The sequence below is a fragment of the Notothenia coriiceps genome, unplaced genomic scaffold (assembly GCF_000735185.1).
Source record: "Notothenia coriiceps isolate Sejong01 unplaced genomic scaffold, NC01 NC01_scaffold00013590, whole genome shotgun sequence".
Taxonomy (NCBI): domain Eukaryota; kingdom Metazoa; phylum Chordata; class Actinopteri; order Perciformes; family Nototheniidae; genus Notothenia; species Notothenia coriiceps.
The window spans coordinates 3,162-15,382 of NW_011346291.1; the positions used below are offsets into that span (position 1 = coordinate 3,162).

Sequence of the window (12,221 nt, forward strand, 5' to 3'; positions counted from 1 at the left end):
CTGTGATTCCCAAAGACGTGATGAGTCCTTGGCCAAGTAAAATATATCTTTTGCTCTCTTTACAATAAATAGTTCAACTTAGAAGTTGTCTTTCTTTTCTGGAATTCTGAACCCAACACAGACGAGACATATACCACGTGATGACACGTTAGGCTTGTGTTGTGTTCAAGGACCCTGACCTTGGCCAGGAAAAACAGGCACTCGATTGTTTGATTTTTTTGCGGTCTAGATGTCTTACGTTTTTTCTTTTTTGCGTGTGTTTATAAATTACCTCGAGAGCTGTACCAAATGGTCTCGCGGTCCGTATACGGCCCGGGGGCCGGAGGTTCCCCACCCCTGCTTTATTGTCAAGTGCACAGTAGCTACAGTGATGGCAATGAAAAACTTAAGTCAAAGGCTCCTCCAACAATGCAGCATGAAGATAGGACATAGAACAAATACAACAGAGTGTGTTGTGTAAAATGTCTCTTATGTTTGCATCACCAGTAAAAGGATCATCATCCATTGGGGTCTGACGTAAGATATAGAGACAGTGAGACAGTGAGACACTAGAGTAGTAGTAAAGAAATGTGGAACAAAGCTTACTTCACCCCAGACAAAAAGAGTTCTCCCAGAATGTCTCCCTTGTCTCCAGGTCTAATGGGCCCGTCGGAGGTGTCAGACCCCAGGGTGCTCTCCACTGCACTGTCTCTGTCTGATTCCCTCTCCCTGCCCTCCTCTGCCTCCTCAGGCTCCTCCACCTCTCCAGGGAATAACTGGCACTCTGGGACGGGGTCAGGAAAGGCCCGAGTGCACATGATGACCGGACAAAGCCGCTCCTCTGCACCTCCCTGAAGAAAAGATGGGGAGAAAAGCAAAAAGAGTAAGTTTACACACAGATTTACAGACACTCACCCGCAGAAATAGGGAGAGTTTGAGTATTGCTGTTATTGTGGTCACGTGATGTCGACGAAATCCTTATTAGTGTAAACCTTGCGAACACAATTGATTTTTTCAACTAATAGCATGTTGTCAATACCATCATTTTCTATCAAAACAGACAAACACAAATCCTGATAATAAAAAAAATGGTGCTTCTTTTCGTTATGGTCTGTATTTCCTTAGTTATAAGTGTGAACATGAACTGCTAGCAGCAAATGTAGCATGACGTCTTATGGTTCAACAAAATGTCAAAGAAATACAGTAGAAAAACATAACGGCAAAACTATTTAATAGATATATTTATTTAATATTAGTTAACTCAGTGGCACTAACTCGCCTGTAGGAATACACACTAAATAAAAAGTGTTACTTTTGAATATCAAAACTGTCCCTGAACTTGTAATATACTATTCCCTATTCATGGTGGTTGGGAATATAGTGAGTAGCACTTGTGGATTCTGAGTTAAATTGGATTTCCCATTTAGTAAATTCCTTCACTGTGGGAATGGTCTTAAGTTCACACAGGAGGTCTCGAGGGCTAGAAAAGGTCAAAGGGCAACAGCTCAAAGATCACAGCTCAAGCTCCAATCAGTTTCACTCTTCAACGGCTCAAATCTCGACTAATGCAACAGAGAACAAGGACTTATCCCAGCATGACTGAACAGCTGAAGGACGAGGGCAGGCAAAGAGAGAGCACGGGGGTGAGGTGCATGCTGGGTAGTGAGTAACAGAAAGGTGTAGAGGGAGGGAAACAGGCATGCATGGAGGTGTTGAGGATGAATAAATATAGCAGAGAAGCACACAAGTGAGGATAAGAAAAAGAGAGCATAAGGAACAAAGCTGAGAAGGAATGCAAAGGAATTAGCAACACAGTTTGAAAGTGAAATTAGACGAGAGCTGTGGAGGCCGAGAGATAACAGAGTATCTTGAGGACAGTCAGGTGGGTAATATACAACATCACATACCAATAAAATATTTCAGTAACAAAGATTAAGACTGCTCTCTGTCGCGCTCTCTCTCACACACACACACACACACACACACACACACACACACACACACACACACACACACACACACACACACACACACACACACACACACAACCCTGACTTTTTATCCTTTAAGCTCCACTGATCATGGATGAATAACTCATTTCCAGTCCCACACTAGGAGAGTAATGCAAAGCTAGTATCTTTGTCTGTGAAATATATATATATATATGTAGCTCGATTTGTACCAGAATGAGCCACACCAAAATGTTACTAAAACATCCGGATTTGATGTAAGTAGGTACAGTAAGTATGTCATTACATCAAATAAGGCAGTCCAGATAAATGCAAAGTTGATCAGAAATGTCTCCTAAAAGCTTATAAAAAAAGAAAATATGACTTTGAGTACCCTGAAATGTGCTATATAAATTAAATGTATTGTTATTATTAAAACACATGAATATTCAAACTAATGGGCCATAATATCTTGTTGGGCCTTATTGCGAATCCAGATTAAATGTGGTTATAATTGCCTCTGGAAAATGTTGCATACACCTTTGAGATGGTTTGTAAATTAAGAATATTATAGCAACACTTTTTTTCGTTATTATTCACGTTTGTTTACATCCCTATCCCATACCCCTCCCAACACACAGGCAAACCTTCAAGCCTTTGCAGAACCAAATTTAAAAAGTAGCCATTAAAATCATAAACTGAGGGTCTGTACTGTTACAAAGGGCCAACATGGGGTCTGCAGCTGAGTCACCGAGAATAAAACCAAGGATAAAGATCTCTGTAGGATTCCTTAGACCACTCTCCTTATTTCCCTGCAGCAGAAAAAAGAAACAGCGAGAGGCAAGGAAACAGGCAGCAGCCCCTCTGTGCTCCACCATAACAATTCATAGAACTGAACAAGCAAACCCAGCGGGAAAGAGTGACCTGTTGAGCTGGCTCAGGGGAAGAGAGAAGAGGAGGTTTTTTATGTTTAGCTAGTCTACATAATGTAGAAGAATAAAATACATGAATAAACCCCACTTAACAGGGGAGGAAAAAGTCAGGAAAACTACAGATGCAATGCAAACAAATAAAGAAAATAAAAGTTGAATATGTATAATTCAACAACATTTACTAGTTTAAGTGATAATATTCATGAAATATCTATAAAGGTATTAATGCCTTGATTCTCTTGAACTACATTGTGTCTTTGCTAAACTAAGAAATATACCAATTTGGGCTGTCTAGCACGGTTTAAAGTTTTTAAAGAGCTTTATTTTTTCTCTATTCAGAGGAACACTCCAATTTTCTTTTTAAAAACAGTAAAGTAACAATTTTGGGAGAACAGAAGCACATGTGTCATCATTTAGGCGGGACATTAAAACATTTGTGACAGCTGTTGTTTCAGGCAAAGAAGCGCTGATGGACAGTGACATCATACTTTGCACTCTGCCCATCATTTTAAGTTGATCTGATAAGAAAAGTCAAACTGTGGTCATGAAGTGAGGAGTGCGTGTGTGTGTGTGTTTGTGGTACGTGTGTTTACAGTAGGCCTCCCTCTGTACCTGCCTGCTCTGCAGATCAGCCTGGGGCAGTAACTGCCAAAACATGATCCAGTTTGGAGTAGCTTGATTCCCCAGGCACACATAGATGGCCTGCTAAACAGCAGAAAACTTGCTGATGGCTTTGAACCAGCGACGCTAAGATCTGCTGTGCTTTTAACTGTAGCGTCCCTGCCCTGAAGCCTGACTCGCCTTCACATCACCCTTTGGTCCAAGTATGACTTTAATCAACCTTAAATGTTTGTTTTGGGCAAAATCAGCCCCGTTATCAGCAGGTTTCATCTGGTGAATGAATCTATGAGACAAGGAAGCCTTTCAGAAGTACAATGTACACATGTGTTATACAACATCCATTTTAAACTACAGTGAATTTGTTTTGCAGGGTAGTATTTCACACACCAATAGCATTTTTAAAATACATTCATAGTTGCTAAAATGTTTACCAAATATCAACGTGATGACATCTAACAGTTCCAAATCATAGACTATAACAAAATAAGTCCAAATGCATGACAGAAGATTAATCACTGAAAGATAAGTTACACTCTATTGAGCTTTGATCGACATTAATGGCAATGGATTAGAAAGAGAAAGGAGTAAAAACAGAACAGCTTTATAATATTACTCTCCTCATCGTGCATGCTGGGGTAACTCAAATGAATAGGATCTGTGTGAGTCTGTTGCTGCGGGGTCTGACCTGCTTTTGTTTCCACTATCCCAGGTGAGGCTAAGTCAGAGAAGAAAAACATGTAGAGATGAAAAAAACTAAAGAAAATGGATGTCTCCCTTTTCCCAGAGATTTTTGCGTGTGGTTTTGGTAAATTTTAGTCTATGAGTGTTTTTAGGTAAAACTGTATGAATCTGTAAACAGTGAGTGCACGTTAACAACGACTATAGCCATAAATGTGTGTGAATTAGGGCTGCATGATATTGCGATATTTTTCTTCCCCTGCGATATATATTGCGATATGAAAAAAATACAGGAATTGAAGAAAAGACAGTTTTTTTTGTCCGCAAACCATCCTTTCTTGAACTTTAACGCTATACAATCGGTATTTTTTTAACGATATTTAACCGGATGAAGGATTTTAGTCACAGACTTCTGGATCTTAAGTTATCAGAGCATCAAGCTGAGCTTTCTCGGTTATCCTGCTGTGATCTGATCAAGAAGGAATGCGATTGGTGTGCATGCAGAGCCTGCATGTCACTCACTGAAGTACCCCTGACATGAGAGCCGCGCAAGTTTTCTTTTTGTAGCAAGCAGCAAAATAATTGTAACATGACGTGTTTGAGTTCATTTGCCTACTTAATATCGCACGTCCTAAAAAGATAAAATAAAAAATTGCACGTCTTGCGATGTGAATATCGCACATGCGCATTACGCGATTATCATCACGACACGATATATCATGCAGCACTAGTGTGAATGCTCTTCCTGTCTCACTGACCTACCTAGCAGTGCCCTGTCCAGGTGCTGTGTTAAAAGACGAGCTTCTACACATCCTATATCATCACTGAATTACTCACACATGACAGATGCATTACAGGTCATGAGGGACTTAAAAAGTGTACACTTTCCTTGGAAAAATATGGGTCAGACTCCTTCAGTGTAGACATAAAGAATGTTAGCCCAGATGTCCCAGGTACAGTTGTTGTGCAACAGTTGTAAAGCATGGATAGTTATGTACGAGACGGAGTAAGGAAGAGTCTGGCACACAGCCAGGCTGTCAGGGAAACATTTATTATTTAAATCCACTGCAGCTGCATTAGAAATGGAGGAGACATAGATAGAGGGACAGAAAAAGAGAGAGCAAGGACACTTCTCTACAGGAAACCAAACAGGGAGAGATGTTGTCACTGGTCAAGTGGAGGTGGAGGGAAATTATGAGACAGATGGTAGAGCGGAGAAAATTGCAATTACTCTGTTGCTTGAGACATAGAGTCGTAGAAGTCTGTTTGTCTGTTAGTGTATAAAAGGTTGGGAACAAAACAGGTGAGTGGGAGGCAACAAACGTTTATCTCAAAGTCCTGCTCGCATTCATTGGTACCGGTAATCTTATTTCCTCTGACGTGAGCTGCAGGCAAATACATGATGCAAATTCCCCTTGGACATACACAGAGGAACACAAAGTAAAGGTAATACTGAGGAAGTCAGGTGTGTTGTGTTGTTGTACGTAGGAAACTGACTTTATACGGGAGTTTCATCTTGCAATTTACTTATTACTTATTTATCTAAATAGTTATCACCGTAATGAACCGTATTTAATTTCATCTTACTGTACAATTTGTAATTTTATATTCTGTTCTTGTATCATAGTCTATGAATGTGCATATAGACTTCTTGCGTTATTTTTTATTCGTATTTTTGTATTTTATTATATATGTCGATAGTTGGAGGGGCTCGGGTCATAATATTTGTATTGCCATTTCTACACTGTAGCTTATGTGCATATGACATTAAAACCTTTGAATCTTGAATGCATGGGCAAAATGTGTCAAATGAGTCCTATTCAGTGGCTTGATATTTTGCCACATACTTGACGTTGTCTACATGCTCACAGTGCTAGTAAACTGTTGTATACACTAAAAGTTTACATGCAGACCCCTAGAGAGTGACAGGCAGTGACATGAACTAATTACTCACTAAAAGGCCAATTCAATGGAGGTTAGTGTTGAATTTGTAGGTCATCAAAGACCCAAACTCTTTATCAGGCTGGACAACAACAGTGTTGTCATTAAGAAGATAGACTCTCGATCCCCCCCCCTTTACTCTACGCTGAGTGCTGAGCGTCGATACTGCTTTAGTGCTGAACAAATCATTAATCTGCCCTTCTGGCACAGCGGAGAATTATGTGGATGACGATGCATTTCAGGGCTCCATCGATCTGAATGTAAGGAGAGGGAGAAGATGGCTTTGAACTTGCCAGACCATCAGCAGAGGGGGTTTCCTACGGGTGTCTAATTTAGTTTCATTCATAAATCAAAACTTACATTTTTGTTATCTAGAAAAAACACTGCAAAGAATACAGCCATAAACCAATAAAACCATAACTATAAATGAAGTTAAGATAATTCTTGATGCAAGTTATACAGGACTGTCTCAGAAAATTAGAATATTGTGATAAAGTTCTTTATTTTCTGTAATGCAATTAAAAAAACAAAAATGTCATACATTCTGGATTCATTACAAATCAACTGAAATATTGCAAGCCTTTTATTATTTTAATATTGCTGATTATGGCATACAGCTTAAGAAAACTCAAATATCCNCTTTCAATATTGCAAGCTAAACACTTTCTCATGTAACTTTTCCCTTCGTTCCTGTCCACCCCATCAAAACTTGGGGGGGGGGTGATTGGGTCCATTTATTCCAAAGTCACAGCACATACAATGAGCACAATAAGCAAATAATGTAATAAAAATAATCTTGTAATGTTATATAAAAATAGACTCCATAGGCAGCATGCCACCGGACCCCCCTAGAGGAGGTTAGGTCCCCCCCACTTAAAGGTGACCTATCATGCAAAATGCACTTTTGTACTTCTTTTATACATGAGTATGTGTCCCCGGTGTTCCAGGGAACTCACCAAGTGTCAGAAAACACAACCCTCTCTATTTTCCTCCATACCCAAATCTCTTAAAAAGGGGCTGCAACGGATCTGATACAGACTGATCCAGATTTGAACACTTCTCTGACGTCACAGAAGTGGCGCTACGGCTATTGGGCCAACTCCACCAATCAGGAGGAGACAGCCACGGACATTGCCCATTGCCGTTCGAAAGCGCTGGAGACGCTGTAGTACATATGCCAGGCCTGTAGATGGTGCTGTTCTCACAGAATCAGCCCATGAAAAGACAGTGTTAAATTGAGCGAAATGAGGAATGGCTAAAATGCATGATCTGTTTGGTATTTTGAAAAATAAAAAGTATAAATATGCCTTATATAGGTATGGTCCTACACTATATTATTCAAATATAGCATGACAGGTCCACTTTAAATCATGTCCACATGGATAGGAAACTAAATACATTTGCACACATCTTGTGTCCATATCTTTCTGTTTTGGTGGTCATGCCACAACCGTGCACGGTAATATATCTGGATTAAGAGGTTGCTTTTTCTTTGCATAGCATGAAAGAAAGGCGAAATGAATGGGCTGTGATTTTAGTATTTTTAAGCAGAGGTCAATAATTTGTACGGCCCTCAGAGGATATTGAAAAAATGTAAATGGCCCTTGAGAGGAAAAAGGTTCCCACCCCTGCAATAAAGCCTTGAATCTTGAAAGAGACCAATATTCATGTGGAAAAAGTCGGTTCTTATTCAGCTTTCTAAAATTCTGTGTGCGACTCAAATATAATATTATTATTTTCCAATAAAGGTCCGATTGTTATGTTCACAGTAGCATTTTCTTTTCTTTTTCTATGACTAGTGCTAACTGACTAATTCTGTACTTTGTAGGGGTGGTCAAACCAGCGCCTCAGTGACCTCCGACTTATCAACACGATCCTCGGCTTCTCTGAACGAAGAGCAGTTTGAAGACTACGGGGAAGGGGACGAACCAGACTACACTCCCAGCAGCCCCTGCCCGGACGACGAGACTCGAACCAACGGCTACTCAGACCTCGGCTCATCTGTTCCCTCCAGGTAAGAGAGATACTTTAGAGGGAGACATTTTTCTTCATGATGTGGAGAGGTGCCAAGGTATGACCACCTCTGTGTACATCATAAAAAAAATGATATCTTCTTAAAATGAAATGTTACAGGTTATTTGACATTGATTCATTTCTGTAGATACAACTCTGTTAAACATTATGGACTCTGCAGAACCATTAACTGACTCATATTATTCTGCGTTTTGACTGTAGAAGTGTAGTTTAGGAGTTCTTACCCTTAAGGCCACATTAATATTCATCAACAGCTCGAGTTTAATGGGATTAAGTCTCTCGGCTGATAGACTGGCTATACTGCTCCATGTTCCTTCCACGCATACCAAGCAGACAGCACTCACATGGCATGGAGATTTAAATAAAAAATTAGGCCTGGATTTACAAGAAGTATTAGACAACTCAGCATGGGAAATAATTTTGGATAACTACAGTACAATGTGAGTTCAAAGTTCTCTCGCAAATGTTGGTAAAGTGCCCTATACCAAATATTTTGAATGTTTTTGGTTGAAATGTGGATTCCTCTACTTTGTTGACTTTCAAAGCACATACAATGCGCTGTGATAAAATGATTGGATTTTGAGGTAGATATCGGAAACAATAACAAAATCAGCGTGTGTAAATTCAGGGTTTTTTTTGTCATGATTTAATCAGCACCTTCCCTCCATACTGTAACACAATCATCTAAGAAGAGAATGTAAGTAATATTTCTGGATTCAAATATTCAGAAAATAGTTTGTCATCTCATAGATGGTCTGATTTAGTTGTAGTTGTTATTTCTCTTATACAGTGGATACACAGTATATAGTGGACAGCCAGATCAATTGTCTTAGTGCCTTGGCGTCGGCCACATGTTTTTGCATAGGCCTCACTTTTCACTTGTTGTATATTCAGACATGCATATGCAAGTAAAGCTGGTTACATTTGGAAAAAGGCTGTATCAGCAAATAAAACTTCTCTCTGTGCGTGTTTCAGTGCCGGCCAGACTCCTCGTAAGGTGCGTCAGCATTACACCGGTGAAACCATGGATGTCTACTGTTCTCAGTGCAGCAAAAAGGTCAACCTGCTGAATGACCTGGAGGTTCGCCTCAAAAACCTCAAGTCTAACAGGTAGGAGACACACACACACACACACACACACACACACACACACACACACACACACACACACACACACACACACACAACACACACACAGTATTACACAAGATCTACACACTAAGGTTGTTAGTAGAGCTTCCATGATATGTCTCTGTGAGCTTTTTCTACACAGTTGTGAACATTTCCTGCTGACAACCACACTTTTATTCTGACTGCGAGTCAGTTAAGTCAAATCAAATCTCTAGCATGTATTCGCTGAGTCCAGTTTTTTCCTTCCACCTTTGTTCAAAAAATGGACTAGTCCACACAAACAGTCTTTTTTATGAAAGATGGATTTTATTATCCATTTTGGCCTTTTTTCCCACAACGAAAAGACTCTTTGGGTCACTAAAACTGAGCTTTAGACTTTCAAGTTATTTCAAATAAAACAACATTTTAGGCTTGCGACATCAGAGTGAGACATCACCATGGTGGCATTTCACACAACGGCTGGGATTTGGCTAAACATAGTGCTATAATGTATGTTGTAGAGGTACAGGGATTAGAAGTAAATAGTGTCCAATCACAGTGGACTGGTGAAGTTGAGGGGTCACTGTTTGCTCTGTGGGCTCTTACTTTGTATAATATAATAAGGGTTGAGTAAGAGTCCCTTCCCGCTTCATGCAGTCATAAACACTAATTGGTGTTTATATAAGACAGGTTGGTACTCTGCTTACCTCATCAGCCATTGTAATAGTTAATCTATTATTGGAAACATAATCCATTGTGACAATTAATAGCTTACTGGCTCCCTGATGACTCAAAAGCACACGCACTGTTTTAATGTGTATTAACTGCTTTATCTGTATACCATCCAATGACTTGAGAGGTGCTTTTAAATCAAATGTAATATTGCTATTATTATTTAAGAGCAGTGAATGTTGTAAAATCATGTTTTAAGTAAATAGTGTAACAATGAAGTCACCTTTTCCCTTGTTACTCACTGCTGAATGTGCAGAGTGTCTCCCCAGAGAGAAAGGGCTCTATAATCCAACATGTCTCTCCTAATGATGAATTACGAAGGAGAGATGTGCAGAGAGAAAGAGTTAAAGAGTGGGAAGAGCAAGACCAAGAGAGAGTAAATTGATTGAATAAATGACTTTGAATGGAGTGAGCTCACACGAGGTAGACACAGGCTGAAAGAGGAGGGTGGTGGTGATTTTAATGAAGAAAGATGAATATGAACGGTTAAAATATGAAAATGTCTCTGTATAGATCCGTTCCAAGAATGATTGATTTTAGACTTAATAGATTCTGAATGGACAGAGAAAGGAGCTATTGCCAGTAAGCAGTTAGGGTATTTAAAACATTTGGGCATGTCTGGCTCCTTTACATACAATTCATTAAACTCAATTGGCCTCAGGGTAGCATGGGTAATAAACTTCGGAAGTTTGTAGTTTGATTTGAAAAAGGAACATACAGTGGGGCAAAAAAGTATTTAGTCAGCCACCAATTGTGCAAGTTTTCCCACTTAAAAAGATGAGAGGCCTGTAATTTGCATCCTAGGTATACCTCAACTATGAGAGACAGAATGAGAAAAAGAAATCCAGAAAATCACAGTCTGAAGTATTTGGTCACCTACAAACAAACAAGATTTCTGGCTCTCACAGACCTGTAACTTCTTCTTTAAGAGCCTCCTCTGTCCTCCACTTGTTAACTGTATTAATGGCACCTGTTTGAACTCGTTATCAGTATAAAAGACACCTGTCCACAACCTCAAACAGTCACACTCCAAACTCCACTATGGCCAAGACCAAAGAGCTGTCAAAGGACACCAGAAACAAAATTGTATACCTGCACCAGGCTGGGAAGACTGAAACCTGCAATAGGTAAGCAGCTTGGTGTGAAGAAATCAACTGTGGGAGCAATTATTAGAAAATGGAAGACATACAAGACCACTGATAATCTCCCTCGATCTGGGGCTCCTAATAATTGCTCCCACAGTTGATTTCTTCACACCAAGCTGCTTACCTATNGTACAAAATATACACATTCAAAACATTTAACATTTGAAGTTCTTTCATTTTGTTTATAAACGATGTGCATTTTTACGTTGATGCTAGAGTACTGTAACCATGGCCTTTTGCTTCAACCCACAGGATCATTGCACAGATGTTGTTGTTTTGATCATGTAAAGATATACTGCATTACATAAAGAATATTTGATGAAGACGTTACCAGAATGGCCTTTAGTTTTCAATGAAAGCTAAACTTTGAATTGACTTCAGTTTCTATGATGTATACTGCACATACATATACAGTGGGGCAAAAAAGTATTTAGTCAGCCACCAATTGTGCAAGTTCTCCCACTTAAAAAGATGAGAGGCCTGTAATTTTCATCCTAGGTATACCTCAACTATGAGAGACAAAATGAGAAAAAAAAATCCAGAAAATCACATTGTCTGATTTTTAAAGAATTTATTTGCAAATTATGGTGGAAAATAAGTATTTGGTCAATAACAAAAGTTCATCTCAATACTTTGTTATATACCCTTTGTTGGCAATGACAGAGGTCAAACGTTTTCTGTAAGTCTTCATAATGTTTTCACACACTGTTGCTGGTATTTTGGCCCATTCCTCCATGCAGATCTCCTCTAGAGCAGTGATGTTTTGGGGCTGTCGCTGGGCAACACGGACTTTCAACTCCCTCCAAAGATTTTCTATGGGGTTGAGATCTGGAGACTGGCTAGGCCACTCCAAGACCTTGAAATGCTTCTTACGAAGCCACTCCTTCGTTGCCCGGGCGGTGTGTTTGGGATCATTGTCATGCTGAAAGACCCAGCCACGTTTCATCTTCAATGCCCTTGCTGATGGAAGGAGGTTGTCACTCAAAATCTCACGATACATGGCCCCATTCATTCTTTCCTTTACACGGATCAGTCGTCCTGGTCCCTTTGCAGAAAAACAGCCCCAAAGCATGATGTTTCCACCCCCATGTTTCACAGTA

General features: G+C 39.7%; 1 protein-coding gene across 1 annotated transcript in view; it reads left to right on the top strand.

Moving 5' to 3' along the window:
• Nucleotides 1-7,927: 7,927 nt before the first annotated feature.
• The window catches only part of rab11fip4b (RAB11 family interacting protein 4 (class II) b), a 14,175-nt gene continuing 9,881 nt past the window's right edge, over nt 7,928-12,221 (top strand). Inside the window, exons 1-2 of the mRNA XM_010774100.1 lie at nt 7,928-8,114; nt 9,110-9,244. Coding sequence (XP_010772402.1) covers nt 9,159-9,244 — 86 coding nt within the window. The 5' untranslated portion in view covers nt 7,928-8,114; nt 9,110-9,158. The remainder of the gene's footprint in view (nt 8,115-9,109; nt 9,245-12,221) is intronic.